The sequence below is a fragment of the Rhineura floridana genome, chromosome 1 (assembly GCF_030035675.1).
Source record: "Rhineura floridana isolate rRhiFlo1 chromosome 1, rRhiFlo1.hap2, whole genome shotgun sequence".
Taxonomy (NCBI): Eukaryota; Metazoa; Chordata; class Lepidosauria; order Squamata; family Rhineuridae; genus Rhineura; species Rhineura floridana.
The window spans coordinates 184969032-184988119 of NC_084480.1; the positions used below are offsets into that span (position 1 = coordinate 184969032).

The window sequence follows — 19088 nt, forward strand, 5'->3', positions numbered from 1 at the left end:
CTGGCTGTTTCAAATAATTACATGACAACTCTCATTGTCTTAGCTCAGGGATAGAGAACTTGTGACCCTTCAGATGTTGTTGTATTACAACTCCCATCAACCCTAGCCAGCATGGCCAATGTTCAGGGATAATGGGAATTGTAGTCCAACAATACCTGGAGTGCTACAGGTTTCTCATCTCTATAATGGCTCTTTGTTAGGTGCAGATGTTCTCTCTTCATTTCTGTCTCACAATTTTTGTTCCCTTCTAGCCTGCTTCTCTTTCCCTCATTTACGTAGACCTTCCCTCTTCCAGTTCTCCTTTCGTAGTCCATCTCTACTTTTCTTTAGCTCATGCCTCACACTTTTTTAGATCTGTGTAATAACTCTTGTCCCTCTTTGCTAGGGTACCCTGCTTGTCTGTAGGAACTGAACAGGTTAGCCAATGATAATTAGGGAACCTTTGCTTAATAGGTTATACTGGCAGTATGAGTACTACATTAACCTCATGCTGGGTAGGCTGTACCAAAATACAGTGTTGACTCTTCCATAATACTTTTTCTGTCTGCACCATTAGTTCTGAAACTGGGGAATAACCCCTGCCAACCCCCACCCCACCCCACTCCACTCCACTAAAGATTAATAATAACAAAAACTATTTAAAATTATTTGGTTAATACAGTTATAGAACACAGTACACTAAATGATAGCTTGAAAATCAAACCTTCTGTCTTATTAAAGTACATTTGTCTCATATGCTCTTTTGTGTTATTTTTTCTTCCTTCCCTTAAACAATTCTTTTAGGATGCAACCCTATACACACTTACCTGCGAGTTAATCCCATTGAACTCAGTATGCAGTACTTCTGAGTAAACATGTATAGGATTAGAAAGTTAATCACTTTTAGCACTTGAACTAAAAAATAAGCCTCGTTTAACTGCCTGAACTCTTTATTTGTTGCTCAAGATGTTACTGTCTCCATAGGGAATTTTCAGCTGGTTAAAGAGATTACTGATGAAGACCCCACACAAGCCAATGTCATTAATGATGATGGTGCTTCCCCACTGATGATTGCAGCTGTAACTGGACAGTTATCACTTGTGCAGTTACTTCTTTCAAGAAATGTGGATATTGACAAACAAGATAACATACATGGATGGACAGCACTAATGCAGGCCACGTATCACGGGTAAATTTCTCTCTTTTTCCTGGTCTGGGGTTAGAAAGGGTTTGTTCTTATCACTGCTGCTATTTTCATGATCACCCCACCAAGTATCTCCTGGGATAAATATATAGCCTCCCCCCCATATTTTCCTATGCACATATACTCTGGCAAGAAGATATAGGGCCATTTGCATGCTGAAATTTTATTTCCTGCCCATGTTTTGGTATAATATTACAGCCCCTGAAAGTGAGTAAAGCTAGTTAAACAAACTGTAAAGGTAGGCCAAGGACTGGAGATGTTTTCCTGTTCCACCTAACTCTGGTTTCTTCTGATAACCATATGTTGATCACAACATTATTACATTCCAAAGCATGTAGGCAGGGGCTGTAAGGTTGTGATGGTGGAAGCTGCAGCCTGCACAGAGAGGGAGGGGAGGGGGGGCAAGCAAACCAGCCATCCAACCCCTCCTCATCACTACCACCCAGTGAATATCTTTATTTTCCTCTGCTCTACTAAACAGCCCTTTCACCTTTTGGACTTTATTGGACCCAACTTATACTGCCAATGTTGGGTAGAGTGGTATGGGGTGAATCACAAGGCCTCAGACCATTTTGTCTCTCAAAACAAACCATGCTTAAAGTTTATTTATTTATTTATTTTATTTAGTCCATTTATAGACTGCTTATATTTAAATAAAACTCTAAGCGGTGTATCAACAAGTCAAAACATCTTAAAACAACAACTACAAAAAACAATCTATAAAATACAGTTAACTGAACAAAACATCCTCTTTAGTATCAACTTAATATAAACATTGCATATAAAATTAAGTACAATACAAGAAAAAAACATAATATACATAATAGACTAAATAAAATATTCTCTACATTTCAAGGAAAAACAAACATATTAAAACAAACTTATTTTTAAATAATAGATTAAACAATCTATAATAGATTAAACAAATCAGATTTCTTAATCACAGTATAATAAAAAGCAAACCAATTAAAACAGCCAGCCCCCATTATAACAGAATTTTGTCTTACTACCATTGGGAAAAGAAAAAAAGTCCTTTAGTTTACTCAAACACACCCTTACAAAATCAGCACATTCATATTTAAACATAACATTCTAAACCAACACACTCACATGTACCTCAAATCACACTCTACAAGCATTCACATAATTCAACCACACATCCTAAAAACAGCATACTCACAGTAATAATAATAGTAATGCAGCAAGTAAAAATAGGGAGGGTAAATAATATTACAGTTTACGTAGTTGCCTGTAAGAGGAAATGAAAATAAACAGAGATAAATACATCTAATATGCCTGTTCAAGACAGTTTCCCTAATAAAGCTAATATGAATTTGCATCTCTCAGTTCAGCTCTAGGTTCCTTTGCAGTTTTCTCCTCACTCTTTTCTGCTATGTTGTCCCAAATGTGCTCTCTGACCCTTGCCAGTGTTCCAGGTCTCTTAAAGTATTCAGCCTCTTCTTCCTCTGGCAGTCCTTCAATGCCAGCTCTTCAAGTTTGAAAGTGTATGTCTCTATAACTAACTACCCTACTTTCTTGTTGTTGTTGTTATATGCCTTCAAGTTGATTACGACTTATGGCAACCCTATGAATCTTTTGGATATATTCATAGGTTTTTCATGGTAAGAGGTATTCAGAGGTGGTTTACCATTGCCTTCCTCTAAGCCTATGGCACCTGGTATTCCCAGGCAGTCTCCCAACCAAGTACTAACCAGGCCTGACCCTGCTTAGCTTCCAAGATCAGAAGAGATTGGGCATGTTCACGGTAGTATGGCCATAGACACCCTATTTTCTAGCTTGACTTATATATAATATTTTCACTCCCCCTCCCAATATTTGAACAGGAGAGTAGACCCCTGGTTAAGGTTCTATTTCCTATTAATTGCCAGATTCCTAGGAAGAACCTTTGACCCTCCTGTACAAATTTTATACCAGCAAACTTTTGATCCTTCAGATGTTGCTGGATTACAGTTCCCATTATTCCTGACTATTGGCTATGATGGATGAGACTAATGGAAGTTGTAGTCTGACATCATCAGGAGGGCCATAGGTTCCCATTCCTTGTTTAGAATGCATTATCTATCTTGTTTAGGATGTATTATTTAAAACTAAAAGATCATCACTCAGCTCTGTTCAGGCAGAATAGTCTTCTTTACTGGATCAGTTGCTTTGTGATAACAGCCCCTGAACTCACTACAGGTTTTGATTATATCTAGCTATACAGGTGTGCATAAACAAAAATAAATCATATTGAATTGAGGTGAGATCACAGAGGGTCAACAACTTCTGCCACGAACTCACTTCTCTCTCATCCTGGAATAAGCAATCAATTAAGTAGCAATAACATTGTTAGTGGATGGAATTCACAATTACTTGTGGATGATGCCAGATAGATAGCAGAAGCTATTGCTGGAAAACTCCAGAATTTTCTGTTTGTGTAGATAAGGGTTGTTACCTCAAAAAAAAAAAAACCAGTCCTATGAGAACAAATCTGGTCCTGAGACAGCAATGTCTGGATACAGATTGTGTTGGATAAGTCCCAAGAATGCTGATGATAACTCTGAGCTGAAATGAAAACCAAGCAATGATAGGTCAGTTAGTAAGTAGCTGGGCCATTTCAGGCACCTTTAGCACGAGAAACAGTTGTTAGTAGAAGAACACAAGCAAGCAAATATTTAGGAGGAATTGGAGGAAAAGGAGCAGGCAGGCAATTCTCAGCTCTTTCTAGGACCATCTTCTTATTTAATCTGTTTTTACTATATGTAAGTGACTTAACTTCTGTTTTCCTTAAAGAAATAAAGAAGTTGTCAAGTATTTATTAAATCAAGGAGCCGATGTCAACCTGCGTGCTAAAAATGGATATACAGCCTTTGACCTGATAATGCTGCTGAACGATCCAGGTATTTCTGTTTCCAAAGGGATAGCTATATTAGTCTTCTGCTGCAAAAACAATAAAGAGTCTTTTGTGTGCAGTATTTCTCATAAGATAAGAGCCTAGTCTTCACTGATGTACTTGGTGTAGAGAATTCTTTCCACGAAAACTGTGTGTGATTTTTTCCAGATGCAGAACTTGTACGGTTGCTAGCCTCAGCATGCATGCAAGTAGACAAAGAAAAGGGTAAGCAGAACAACAAAGCAACTGCGCCCTCTTCAAGAAATAAGCAATCTCTAGATATTCCAATATTGCCTGATGACAAGGGAGGACTGAAGGTATACAGATTTCATACACTTTATTTCAATAAAGCATAGTCTTGAACTGTGGGAATCAAGCAGCTGCCTTACTTCTGCCCATTGTGGAAGTTTGCCAGAGGAGGAATCTGTTGACCTCTTCCCTGCTACACTGCACCACCACCACCACCACTGAGGGCGGCATGAGAGTGGTAGTGCATTTATTGACTTACCAGGATTAAGGATCAAGTGACACAGTGGGGCAGAAGGGTACCACCTGTTCCTATAGAGCTATAGGCTCTGGCAAAGCTTCTCAACTTGAGCAACTTGTTCAAGTGTAGCTGGAACCACTTTGGGACTGTTGACTACCATCAGTGTTTCCCAAAACAATGTTCTGCCATTGTGATGGTTCATTGTTTTTGGCTCCTTGGAAAAGTGTCTCCCTTTTCCATGAGCATGAGCATTGGCCCAAGAAAGGGACTCTGCACTTGGCTCAAGACATTAGCTTTACAAAACAGAACAAAGGGATGTGGATGTGTCCAGACCTATATGGAGATATTTTTGTTTTTAAAAAGTCAATTAATTTTAGATAATTTCACCCACTATTTATCATTGTGCATAATTAATATTGTGCTTAATTGTTTGTCTTCTTTAAAAAAAACCATAATTATGTTTTCTTTTTAGTCATGGTGGAACAGGATGTCCAATAGATTTCGCAAGCTGAAGTTGACTCAAACTTTAAATCATGGATTTTCTATAAATCCATCAGTGCCTTTTTCAGAAGAGTTAAAATCACCATTTGACTGTACAATGAAGGCCACATTACAGATTGATAACTCTGTAAATCGTGATGCCACTGCAGCCTGGGCAACAAAGAGCAAGACTAATGGTAAAAAACATTAAATATATGTACATCTTGTTTATATATATACCCACGCACTTATTCAAACAGACATGAAGCTGTACAAACCTAAGGGAAGGTTTTGGGATCTTTTAAGGTGGTGCTATATTTATGTTGATTATATTTTTGTAATTAAAGTTGATTATATTTATGCAAAACCTGTTAAAATGAGTTTTGGCTCTTATTTTGGGTTTTCTCTCCTATTTCTTTCTCCCCCCCCCTTTTCCTCTCTCTCTTCCTCTCTTTCCCTTTCCCTTTCTGTAAATTTGAAGTGAACATTGGTTTTGTCTACTTAGGGGTTCTCCACGCCTTTTTTCCTTTCTATTTATGTGTGTGTATGTGTGTACTGAGTAATTTTTTTATTGTATTCTGGAAGTTTGCCTGGTCCCCTCCTTTTGTAAGGTCTGGAGGAGGTGGTGTTGTCCTGTTCATTTTGTTTCCTAAACTGATTTTTTTTTTTTTAAATGAGATTTGGTGGGAGGAGTGTAGAATATCTATACTGAAAAATAAAAAGTCTCACTGTTTCAGTTAAGTTGTAATGAGAAATCATGGTTGTGAATGTGCTCCAACAAGGCTTGTACTCTCCTTTTTCACATCCACAAAGGTGTGCTTCTGATTTTAAACTAACATTGGTTCCCTGTGATATCAGAACTTGGGGAACTGTGGTTTATTTGAATTGTTAGTGAGAAAAAAGCCAGGATCAAACCATGATTTCAAATACTGTCTTATTCTCAAATAGTTTGATATACTGCTTTGGATGTCACAGGGAACTATAGTTTGTTCAAAAATTGGAAGTTAACATTTTTGTTCTCCCCTGGGCATAAAACAGGAGAATAGAGCAAAAAGAACACACAATCTCAGGTCTTGTTGTAGCTCATTTACATAGTAGGAAATCATGGTCTCCAGTTATCCCTGGAGGCTAGCTCTGCTGAATTTAAATGTTTATACCTAGTCTGATCCAGTTTCTATAGACAGGAACTTATGTGAAAAACCTTCCTAGTCATAGCTTAGAGCAAAGGATTGTTAAATAGAATTATTCGTAGAAAATTAGAATGTCAGGGAAGTGTAGTCTTCAGATTTGTTTTAAAATAAAACACTGGAGACTGAAGCGTCCAGTGAATGGTCTGTATGCATCTAATATTATAACAGGTGTGGAGCTAATTGAAGGTTTGTCTAATATGAAGGGATTTTTTAATAACGAAGATACATTATATGTATTGGGCTTTAAAATATATTTTAAACTATAAATATAAAGAGAAATTTATTTATTATGTTTATATCTCCTCTGAAGAGCTCAGGGCGGCTTACATGGGTCTCTCTCCCCTACCCCACTCCATTTTATCCTTACATTAAGTATGTGAGATAGACTGAGAAATGGTGACTGGCCCAAGGACACCCAGTGAACTTCATAGGCTTAAGGATTTGAACCCTGGTCTCTGGGTCTTAGTTCTACACTCTAACCCAGCCTTTCCCAACCAGTGTGCCTCCAGATGTTGTTGGACCACAACTCCCATCTTCTTGACCATTGGCAATGCTGGCTGAGGCTGATGGGAGTTGTGGTCCAACAATATCTGGAGGCACACTGGTTGGGAAAGGCTGCTCTAACCACTATACCCATGGAGTGCACTAATTTTCAGAAAGTAATATAGTTAATATAGTAATAATTTCAGAAAGTAATATAGTTACTTTATTGACAAATTTGAGCAATTATATTCCTGGAAGAAATCATGGTATCATATATTCTAGGCTAAATTGTGCATGGTTTGTTTTGTAGATTTAAAACAGCGCTGTTCATATATGGGGGTTTCTTTTCCTTTAGGTATAGGAAGCACAAAGGCAGGAAAGGATGATGAATTGTTGACAACTGTGGTAAGTCAGAGTACTGCTAGCGTACCAAGTTCTTGGTGTATTTTCCAGCAACTCATGTTCCGAAATGCATTTGATTCAAAAGGAAATCAAGAATTTCCTTCATCCCTCATATTATTAACAATTACTTACAGTCAGTTATATCATACAGTATTTGCCCCAGAAAAGAAAAAGCAGTACTGATCAATATTTGCTGAGTATTTTTAAAATTTGTTTAACAAAATTTATATACTGCTTAGAACAAAAGACTTCTAAGTGGTTTACAATAGTCTAAAATAGTAATTAAAATACCAATAAAAACAAACATTCAAGTTACATTAAAAATTATTTATTTAATTTGCCGCCCTGGGCTCCTGCTGTGAGGAAGGGCGGGATATAAATCAATCAGTCAATAAATAAATAAATAAATAAATTTATATAAAACCAGTAAAACTATGTAGTAAAACCACGTATCAAGATTATATATTAAAGTTACTGGTGGTTTGGCTTGTTTTTCAGTGCCTGCTAAAAAAATTTTTTTTAGCAGGTGTTAAAAATACAACAAGGGCACCTGACTAATATCAGTGGGCAGGGAGTTCCAAAGTGTGAGTGCTGCTATACTAAATTACCAATTTCTTGCAAGTGCAGAATAAACATGATGTGGCACTTGTAAAAGTGCCAGTTCCACAGATATAAGCAGTTGAGTGAGCACACATGTGGTGAGGCAGTCCTTCAAACTGGTCCCACACTGTTAAGGGCTTTATATGATAATAGTAACACCTTGAGTTTGACCTGCTAACAAATTGGCAGCCAGTGCAGACCTCTGAGTACAGGTGTGCTATGCTGATGGAGTCTCCTGTCAACAATCATGCTATAGCATGCTGCACTAACTAACCTCTAGACCAAATGTAAGGGAAGCCTTACATAGAGTGCTTTGCAGTAATCCAGTCATGAATTCACCAGTGCTTCTCTTACCATAGGCAAGCTATCCCAACCCAGGAATGCTTGCAGTAGTTGCACCAGCCAAAGTTGATAAAAGGCGCAACTAGCCACTGAGGCTACTTGGGACTCCAGTGACAAAACTAGATTCTGATTATGAACCTGCTCCTTCAGAGGAAGGGCAGCCCTGTAAAGGGCCGGCAATTGACCAGTTTTTCAGATAGAGGAACCACTCACCCGCAGGGCCTCCATTTTGCTGGGATTCAAGCCCCATTAATTTCCCCTCATCTATCAATAATTTAAGATATGCAGACGATACCATACTACTAGCAGAAACCAGTAATGATTTGAAACGAATGCTGATGAAAGTTAAAGAGGAAAGCACAAAAGCAGGACTACAGCTGAATATTGAAAAGACTAAAGTAATGACAACAGAAGATTTATATAACTTTAAAGTTGACAATGAGGACATTGAACTTGTCAAGGATTATCAATACATTGGCACAGTCATTAACCAAAATGGAGACAATAGTCAAGAAATCAGAAGAAGGCTAAGGCTGGGGAGGGCAGCTATAAGAAAACTAGAAAAGGTCCTCAAATGAAAAGACGTATCACTGAACACTAAACTCAGGATCATTCAGACCATGGTATTCCCAATCTCTATGGATGTGAAAGTTGGATAGTGAAAAAAGTGGATCAGAGAAAAATCAACGTGGTGTGGGAGGAGAGCTTTGCGCATATCATGGACCGCGAAAAAGACCAATAATTGGGTGCTAGAACAAATTAAACCCGAACTATCACTAGAAGCTAAAATGATGAAACTAAGGTTATCATGCTTTGGTCACATCACAAGAAGACATGATTCACTAGAAAAGACAATAATGCTGGGAAAAACAGAAGGGAGTAGAAAAAGAGGAAGACCAAACAAGAGATGGATTGATTCCATAAAGGAAGCCACAGACCTGAACTTACAAGATCTGAACAGGGTGGTTTATGACAGATGCTCTTGGAGGTCACTGATTCATATGGTCGCCATAAGTCGCACTCGACGTGAAGGCACATAACAACAACAAATCCCACCATGGCATCCAGGCACCACTCCAGGACTGCACATCCTCTCCTGATTCAAAAGTTGTGGAGAAAAGAACTCAGTGTCATAAGTATACTGATGTCACTTTGCCCCCAAACTCCTAATGACCATTCCCAATGGCTTCATGTACATGTTAAATAGCTTTGGGGATAAAATAGTGACCTTGGCACCATATAGCAAAACTGCCAGGAGTAGGAAAAATACTCTACAAATGCTATTCTTTGGTCTCCAGGAGTAGAACCACTGTAACAGTGCCCCCAATTCCCATCCAACAGAGCTTGGTCGATGGCATCAAAAGCCACAGCGAGATCAAGAAATAGGAGCAAGGTCACACTCCCCTTGTCTTGCTCTCAGTAAAAGTAATCCATCAGAGCAACCAAGGCTGACTCAGTCAAATAACCCAGAATGAAATGGGTCTAGATAATCCGTGTCATCTAAGAAGGCCTGCAGCTGCCCTGCCATGACCCTCTCCACTAGCTTCCCTAAAAAGGGAGTATTTACAATTCGTTGGAGGTTAGTCCAAACCAATAGTCCAGGAGTGGCTGTACCACTACTACCTCTTTTTCAAGGAGACAAGAACTACTGCTTCACACATTGAAACATTTACCATGCTCTTGTAGTAGGCCCATTTAAATAATGTATGTATTATAAGTCTGTATAGTTAGAGTTTGGAGAAGTTTGCCCCCCTTCAGAGAGGAAAAAATGTTTTTTTAAAAAAGACAAGCATTGCTGTACCCATTCTCCCCTTCAGGAAGTCTGGTGTACAGCCAAGAGTGTAGCTAGTAAATCAACAAGTCTGAAGTAAAATATAAACAGTGAAGGGACCAGACAATACCTTATTAGGGTTTTCCGAATGGGCAGAGGTAACCTTACTAGCTCACCTAAGAGTTGACCAAAATCTCTGGGAAGATCTATGAGGATGTTTATGAAATGAAATGTCTATGAGACCAGAAAGGTCATTGTTTGTGAGAATGTCCCATGAGAATGTTTATGAAAAATCTGTGGGAATGGAAAGGTGATGTAGTTTCAGATCAGATGATTTAGAGATGGGAGACTATAAAACAGAGATCACAAATGCAGGTTTTTATCAGTCCTCATTGGACTGGTCAAGCTGCTGCCATTTGCCTAAATTGCTGAGTCTAATTGCTAAGTCCGAGGCTTATCTGAGCCCCATGGGTGAGATTTAAATTGACATTAATTTCTATGAGTTAAGATATCTAGACTGTGTGATATTCTTAAAGCATATATTGTGTTACTTAATAATCTTTGGTTTTGTGTTGTATTATTAATTCTGATTTATTTGTTAACTGGTTTTGACCAGACTAAGTACGCTGATATATATTCAGATAGAAATGTGCTGTTAATAAAAAGCATAACCTCCTTCCATTATGGAACTCCATTCTTTTTTATTCTGATTTATCCCTAGTCCTGATATGCTTCTGGTGGGAGTTTCCTCTTAAAGTCTGCCTGTTTAGATTACTGCTGAGGCACGGCACAAGTCCAGGCAAGTGCTGTTGCTACATACAAGGACTCTATACAGCCCTAGGCTTAAGGGAAAAGTGAAGAACCCTTGAATCTGTGTGTGGATATATAAGAGGTAGTTCAAACTATTTCACTCTAGACCCAGCCAGTCAAACCCCGTCTGCTAGATTTAATAAGCCTAGAAGAACAGGGGTCAAGTAGTCATACAAGATGTAGATTTTTCCTGAAAATAGAAGAAACTGGGCTGATTGACACTGCGGTTTAATGTGAATCTGGTGCTACTTACATTCCCTTTTAATTTGCATGGTTCACATGATGTTGCAGGCAATCAGCAGCTAGAACACAGTTTTCCCCTTTAAATCCGGAGTAACTCAATGCTCTTTAATCATATCTCTACTGCTTGCTGACTCTTTGATGCTTTTAGGTGGGTGTGTCAATCATTCTCCTCTCCACGCCCACTCCCTCCTCCTCCCTTTGTTCATGGCATTTCCTGCTGGCTCCCATTCTGCAATCCTGCTGCAAATGGTGCTTTATTTTTCTGTCTCCCCTAACTTGTGCAAAAAAGCATAACACTGTTCAAACAAATATTTGTATTTCAACTGGATTGTAGCAGTGAAAATACAAATAATCACACTTCAGGTTTGTTTGTTTTATGAAGCTTACTCTGGAACAAACTGAGCATGCTCGGTTGCCAAGGTAACCAGAGAAAGTGGTATTTTGACCTTAAGAGGGCATGATCATTAGGAAGCTGCATGATTGATCTGTTCCCTTCAGCGTAAATGGAAAACAGCGATTGGAAGGTAGGAAATGTGAACCTTGAAAATCTAACGTGATGGCAAAAGCTTCACCTTTAACACGAAGTTTAGCTCCCATGTGAATGAGCCCTGCTTGTTCCAGATAGTTTGGAGTAGAAACTAGTGGCGTAGGTCTTCTAATGCAGGGATCATGGTCAGGTCAATTTGCTGTCTCTGTAGAACACAATAAGCGTAAGCAGGATTTGTGAGTACTGTGAGAGTCAGCAAGGATGATTTTGGGACTGGTAAAAATGATGAGATTTTGTGAGTCTTGTGTTTATCTTGCTGGGTCAACAAGAGTTGGTAGAAGGTACAGAGTAATACCTACATTTTTAAGGTGTATATATAGCTAAGAGTGTAATCCTATTCAGAACTACATCTATTGAATTCAGTGGGATTTATTCCCAGGTAAGTGTATATAGGGTTGCTGTTTAAGTTCTAATTTATTGGATGTAAATGCTTGATTAAATTTTGTTTGCTTATCTCCTTTCTCTTATTCTTTTATAAACAACAGTATACATAATTGCCTTATTTTCTTGTTGTCAATGTTAAAAAAAATCCTCTACTTTCTTTCCTTCCCCCCCCCTCCCCGGTTAGTTGAGAAGTGGGGCTCCATTTACAAGACTGCCTAGTGACAAATTGAAAGCTGTTATTCCACCTTTCTTGCCTCCATCAAGTTTTGAGCTGTGGAATTCTGACAGGACACAAACAAACAAGGATGGCAGCAGAGAGCAAACTAGACTCAGCCTTCCACACAGAGCTACTAGTCCTGATAATAATGGCAATGGAAGATCCGACAAAGGAAGAGACAGAGAAGTAAAATAAAAGCTTACATGGTTTCATTTAATCTTAAAAAGTTGATATTTTTGGATTAAGATATATTCTTTTGTACATCTTTAAATTGGAGGGCCTTTTGAAGTTTTTCAGTATGTTTGAGTTCTTTTAAAACAAAATGCCACACTTTTGCTTGATTAAATATGGAGATTCTTTTCTGGGGCCATCACAAGACAATAGCAGTGCAGTCCTATACTTGTTTACCTGCGAGTAAGCCCCATTGAACCCAATGGAGTTTTACTTTTAAATAAACATGTATAGGATTGCACTGTTGTCTTGTGATGGTCCCAGAAAACAAGAGACAAAGGGAGTAATGAGAGAGCTTATTTTCTGAGGTGAAGAGACAAGTTTTCAATTTTCCCAGAGTCTGCAGAGAAGTTGAAGTTTGTGTACAATTATTAGAAAAGATTTCCCACCCCATCATTGTTTTTTATTTTTTTATTTATCACATTGGAACCCCATTGTTCTTATAGGGAAGTAAGCAAACACAGAATTATCCTATTTTATCCTTACAAACTATAGGGTAGGGTAGGCTGAGAGTTGCCCATGACTAATGTGTCATGCTGATAGGGTCAAAGTTCAAGAGCAGCCATGCAAATTTGCTGAGCTTGCAAGATGTGAATGTATTTCAGGGGTAACTCTATTTTTAGGTGCAAAATTTAAACTGGAGTGTTGCAAGCTTATGAGCCTATGCAGGGTCTTCACATAGGCCCCAGGAGGCATGTATCATGTAAATATGACCAGTGTTGGGAAATAAATATCTCAAGTTCAGAATATAAAACACCCTTGCCTTGAGAACAACAAATGAGCTAACCAGTTACAGTCTTCCACATCCCAAGCTTCAAATCATTCCTCCCCCCAGTGACTCCTAGCCTGCTGGGAACCCTCACTTACTGAGAACAAGCTCTGCCTGCACCCAGGGAAGACTGAGTGAAAATTGCAGGAGCCATGTCAAAGCAACAGGCACTTTTCCTTGGGTGGCTGGCAACACTATCAGTCCATCAGGTAAAACTGCTGCTGATGCCCCCTGCCATTGCCCACTATCACCTCCTCCCTGCACTTCAATTCCCAAGTGGCAGTATGAGAATGCCCATGTACCAAAAATGCAAGCCAGTTTAGGACTCTTGAAAAAAGTAATGTTGTTGTCAACTGTCACAAGTTTAATTGGTATCTGAGCCCAGACCAACATCATCTAAGCCCAAAACTCTTAGCCACCAGGCAACTTTGGCTCTCAGATGTCCCCTGAGGTGTGAAAGATGAGGTCATGAATTGAAAAGTGCCATGAATTGACTTTAACTCTTATTTCTGTGCACGCCTCTTGTTTGGATGAACACCTGTTCTCCTAAATGTACATGGAACTGAAATAGAGTTGGTAGTGCTATTTTGCAAACATTTGTGAAAAGTTTTAGTTAAAGCTGTATCTCTATTCCATTTTCCAGGCATCCTTAACTAGAGGTACTAGATCTATTAAACTGTCGGCCTTTGCGAGAAGACCTCCTACTCCCTCCAATTCAAGCAACTTCAATCATTCCCCCCACTCTTCTGGCGGATCTAACAGCATAGCTGGAGTTAATAGGCATGGTGGAGAAATGCACAATAAATCGGGTGCTTATATTATACACTTATGCTAAATATGAAGAATGGTAATATTTAAGCTAACTCTGCTATCAGTCTGCATTAAATGTACAATTAATAAGTTGGTTTTAAAACCATGGAGTCTCCCTTCCGCAGATACCAGTGACACATTTTGGTTCCCATTATCTCTCATACCTTGTTTGTTTTGTAGTGTCCAGAACCAGGTGGATAAGATTTCTGGCAGGGTTACTTTGTATTTAAGAACTACAGAACAAACAAAAAGCCAGCAGGTAAAGCTTTTCCCAGCACTTCACCTGCTGAAACTCTGCTTGTAAATCTTTTACCAGCCATCAGACAGAGGTAGGGAAAGTTTTACTTGCCAGCTTTGTGCTTCTTAAAGGTGCACAACTCCTCCAGGAAAAAAAGTTCACAAATCTTATCCTGATCAAGCAAGACTTGGGGATTAAGGGAAGCTGAGAGGTCTCAAAGATAAATGCAGAAGAGTGTAGAAGAGATCAGGTGGCAAAGGAACATTACAAGACTTCCTGATTGCTAGATCACCACACTGCAGCAACTTTTCTTGCCTTGCTTCTCCCTGATCCGTTACCCATAGCTCCCTCTAAATAGGGCAAAGCAAAAGCCCTGTTTGGTTCAACAGGCAGGAGGATAAGGAGCGTGATGATGGAATCTGGATTGAGGGAGGAAAAGCTGTAGCAGCATCCTTTTCACAGTTATTGAGTTGTTAATGAGTGAGGATGCTTGTTCTAGAATACAGTTTGTGAACCCTAACTGCAAACATGCCTTCAAAGCCTGAACATGACCAGAAACTATGTATGGAAACTAAAGGAGGCCAGTGGGCTCTATATGTTATGAATCTGTTAGTAATGATGAAAATATGAATGCAGTATACATATTCCTTAGCATGTTCAGTGCAGCTATTCTGTTAATTTTACTATCACAATCTAAAAATAAATGTGTAAGACGCTTAGTAGCCCTTCAGTTGAGAGTGTCACATCCTTATCCTCACAGTAATCTGATATTTCTTTTCTGATATATTGGGGGGGGGAAATCACTCTCTCTTTCTAATAGCAAGCTAAGTTGCTGAATGCTAACAGGATTGTATCCAAAAACAAGTCACTGAGAGACAAGATGGTGGTGTCAGCAAGATTTACAAAAATACACAAAAATGAAGGGTACAATACACCTCAAAAGTAGCCCAATGAAGACTGAGCATGCTCAGTAGCCAAGGAATGTTGGCTGTTAGTTGGAAAAGATGGAATGGGACTGCTAGAGGAAGGTACTTCTGGTTGTCTGGAACCCTAAACACAAATACTTCTCTTAGGGAGTAAGAATCCATTGTAGTCTCTGTTGCAGACTCCATTTATACTGTGTAATTCCAAGTGTCTGTATGTCTAAATTTTTTCAAATCCCATGCATGGAATCACACAAATGTGATGACATCAATCTATTCTCATTAGCTTTAGGAAACAAGCTGTCAGGCATTTTATAGGAGTTAGCCAGATGGCAATTGTAAGAAAGCATAGTGGGTACTTGTTTTAACTGTTGAATGTCCATTTTTTAAAAAAAACCCTAGGAAGGCTTTGAGAGGCATTTGTTAAACAGAAACATAAAAAGTGAATAAATTACACATTGCATCTGACTAACAGTGCAATCCTAAGCATGTCTACTCAAAAATAAGCCCTACTGAATTCAGTGGGGCCTACTCCCAGGTAAGTGAGATTAGGATTACAACCTTATTACTATTATTTGTTAAATTTATATCCCACCTTTCCTCCCCGTAAGAGCCCAGGGCAGGTTAGCCATTCTCTGAATAGATCCATTCAAATCAATGGACATGACTAATTTAAGTCCATTTATTCCAGTGGGTCTGCTCTGACTAAGGTTGTATCCAGTTATATCATTTTATTTGTTTTAATATTGGTTAAATATATATCAGAATACTTTACAAAGTAAAGCTTTCACTCTTTCAGTTATTGCATCAGGTCCCTGTCCTCTTGCCTTCTTGTCCTCTCAGTAATATGATGTGTCTTTTCTGATATAGTGAGCCAAGATGGTGAGTGTCAACAGAATTCTTGGTCCCTGTGAAAGTGCTTTATGCAGAACAACCTATGCAGAGACTATGTACCACACCAGTTTTTGTCTTTAAAACCCTTACTGGCCGCCTCCTTTTAGACTTGTTGTTTCTGTGTGCTCTGGCCCCTTCACTTAACCTTTTCTTCAAGCCTGCTTCATTTGTTCCCACTCTTACTTTTTTGTATTGCTGGACTTGATCCTGTCATAGCTCTGCCCTGGATCTGATTTCACCTTATACTTGATTCTGCAGTTGCTGCTTTGCTTTTGACAGAGTGACAGTGAAGACATGCTATGTATATCCTTACAATTACAAGTCCTCAGTTCTTACACACACACATCTGACAGAATGATTTATTTTCCCTTCCCATGTTAATGTCTCAAAATGAAATGTTATTAAAAGCTCTCCCTCAGTTTTTTTTTTGCTTTAAATGACACTTTATTTGTAAACAGCTGGTTTTGACATTACATGACAAGGTTGAAATTGAGTGGGTTGTCCTCAGTTTAGAATAATAACTTTGTTATTACATGTTTTAATTTTGTAACTCCATGTATGATAGCGTTTGTGCTTTTTTTTTCCAGGTGGCAGTGCTGATAGTGTTTTGTCTCAAATTGCTGCTCAAAGGAAAAAAGCTGCTGGTATACCTGAACAGAAACCAAGCCAACAGCAAGTGTGTCCAGCTTCTTCCTCCTGTCCTCCTGATGTGGACAGTGCACACGCCATTGGCAATGAACACATTCTAAAGGTTTTTGAGGGTTTTTTATTCTTGATAACTAGAAGCTGACAAAGGAAGTAACAAAGCATGCCTGATTTGCAGACGTCTCAATTACACAACATAAGAGTATATTGCATAGGTACTTAGTCCTTTGGTGAACGTGTAGACATAAAACTAATACCAGGTTCTGAGAACTTCCTCAAATGGATTATTGAGAAAAAGGAACAGATAACTTTGAGTTTTATAATTTAAGCAAATTGATTATGCCTGCAACAACATCCAGATACCAATTAAAAGTGCAATACAGTACAGTGCTCATTGAAATCAGTGAGATCAGCTGGATCACACCCTAGGTTCATAAACACAACTGCTGCAAAGCCCTTACCAGGGCTGCCAGTTATCCAGTTAATAAGAGTCAATCTAAATGTGATGCTCAGTTGCGTGAAAGTTTTCCTTGATTCTTTTTAACCCAAGGTGGTTGCAAGAAGCTGCAATCTGGAATGGAAGAGTGGGGGGGAGGTGTTGCATTTTCCCTTGTGAACTCTTTCCTCCAAAAAGCATTTCCTCAGGCTACTTCTTGCCTAGCAGAGGAAAAGGTACAAGTCCTTGCTAAGGAGATGAGTTGCTTGGACTGAAGTGTAGCCAGCTGGTTCCAAGGGCTTGTACTGTCATTCTTACCTTGGGCCACCGGGCCATGGAACCAAGCATTACAAACACCCCTTCAGATTACATTTAAACATATTTTAGATGGATCCAAACTAAATTATGCTTAGAGTTGACCCTTTGAAATTAATAAGACAAGGTAGACATGATTAAGTCTTATTGGTTTCAATTAGTCTACAGTAAGTTTGGCTAAGTCTGGATCCAACGCATTGTTTACCTATCCCCAACAGCAGTAGCCAATGATGTGGAGTGGAAACAGGGGAATACGTGATGTGGTGATGTCTTAATATAGGTAAGAGTGCTTAAAAGTTAATAGAGGCAGGGGAGATCTCAACATGGGAACTCAACTGCGGTTCTGGTACCAGTCTGATACAAAATATAGCCTTTACATCTGCTCTCACAGAGAGCTTATTTACTGGTACAGTTGGGGCAGGTCCAAAGATTCCAACGTAAGAAATGGTGTATTTTCCCTTCAGAAATATTTTGTATTCACTGAACTCAAATTGGTAAACTCCTGGAGTCCTTAAGAGTAGTGGATATGCGTGTTTCTGGGATTAGTCCATAAAGCAAACTGGGCTAGTAGTTAGAGTGAAGAGACAAGATTCTTGCCTGACAACATACATGTTTGTTGCAGAACATGACCTTCTACTCTGAAGCACACACAGCTTTTCTTTAAAAGGCTGTAAACAGATGTCTTCAGATTCTAGCCGTGTGAATCACCACAATACTCTTTCAGTTAAGCCAATTGCCAAATACATATTTGTCAGGAGGAACATTTTAATTACCACTGCTTATATAAGGAGATAAAAATATCCAAGATAAAGATGTGCTGAAGTTCTCTATTTCATGTAGGCATTAAAAAAAATAGAAATGTTCCTGTTACTAAAGACTACCATATGATTGTTTATTCTTTTGTTTGTTAACAAAAACAGAAATTGGATGTGAACAAAAAGCCTCCATCTGAGAATTCTTCTACTTCCAAAAGCACATCCCCAACTCTCACACCATCGCCGTCACCATCTCCATCCCCCAAAGTTCAAAGTGCTGAGTCCTCTCTCTCCTCCTCTCACAGACAAGGAAAAAGCAGTGGTGGCTCCAGTAGTGGAACTCTGACTGATGAAGGTAAGTAGTTGCATCTCATGATGCAGCTCTTGCTGGACTGTACCACTTCAGAATATGGATTGTATGTTTGGATGTTGTCCTGTATAGAAAACACTCTGCACAGAGAAACTAGCATGTTAGTGAAAAGAATGGGAAGGGCTGAACTGTTATCACTGACATGTCAGTTTTCAGTATACAGATTTTTTTTAATATTGGGTTGTATTCAAACATGCAGTCATACTACATGCCGTCTGAAGCAGTACAGTGTAGCACAGCTGCAGCACCTGATTCTGCCAATCAGCTAATTTCTCAGTTGCTGTAACATATCAATATTTTTTCCAAGTAACCCAACGCAATTAACACCCTGACTATTGGATATCTCATGTCTGCTGGTTGTCAGAAGAAGTAGCCACTTGAGATAAGTAGTTCTCCTGTGCATGGAAAAGCTGGTCTCAGGTGGGTAACTAGCTCATTATCTTAGTTGTGGCTTAGCGACCTTGGTGATAAATGCCTGAACAGCCTCCTAGGTCCCCGGCTGGTACAAGGAAGCCTATTTTGACACGCTCACGCAGGGTGCCGAAGGAAGCATTGGGAAAGGGCCTTCTACCTCCTCCTTTTCATCCCTCCTCCCCCGTGCAAGGCCTCAGCGGGGCATGCTAGAGACGTGGAAGCGCGGTCACCCTTCCCGCCCCACAGCATCCAAGCA

At 39.2% G+C, this 19088-nt stretch overlaps 1 protein-coding gene and 1 non-coding gene across 4 annotated transcripts in view; one reads left to right on the top strand and one right to left on the bottom strand.

Moving 5' to 3' along the window:
* The window catches only part of ANKS6 (ankyrin repeat and sterile alpha motif domain containing 6), a 46891-nt gene that overhangs the window by 14549 nt on the left and 13254 nt on the right, over nt 1–19088 (top strand). For all 3 annotated transcript variants that reach the window (XM_061589057.1, XM_061589037.1, XM_061589048.1), the window contains exons 4-12: nt 964–1168; nt 3977–4083; nt 4245–4393; nt 5036–5240; nt 7072–7121; nt 12000–12218; nt 13676–13841; nt 16485–16648; nt 18214–18403. In XM_061589057.1, coding sequence (XP_061445041.1) covers nt 964–1168; nt 3977–4083; nt 4245–4393; nt 5036–5240; nt 7072–7121; nt 12000–12218; nt 13676–13841; nt 16485–16648; nt 18214–18403 — 1455 coding nt within the window. The remainder of the gene's footprint in view (nt 1–963; nt 1169–3976; nt 4084–4244; nt 4394–5035; nt 5241–7071; nt 7122–11999; nt 12219–13675; nt 13842–16484; nt 16649–18213; nt 18404–19088) is intronic.
* LOC133375959 (5S ribosomal RNA) lies at nt 2847–2965 on the bottom strand. Its single transcript, XR_009760358.1, has one exon. It is a non-coding gene; the product is annotated as a 5S ribosomal RNA (ribosomal RNA).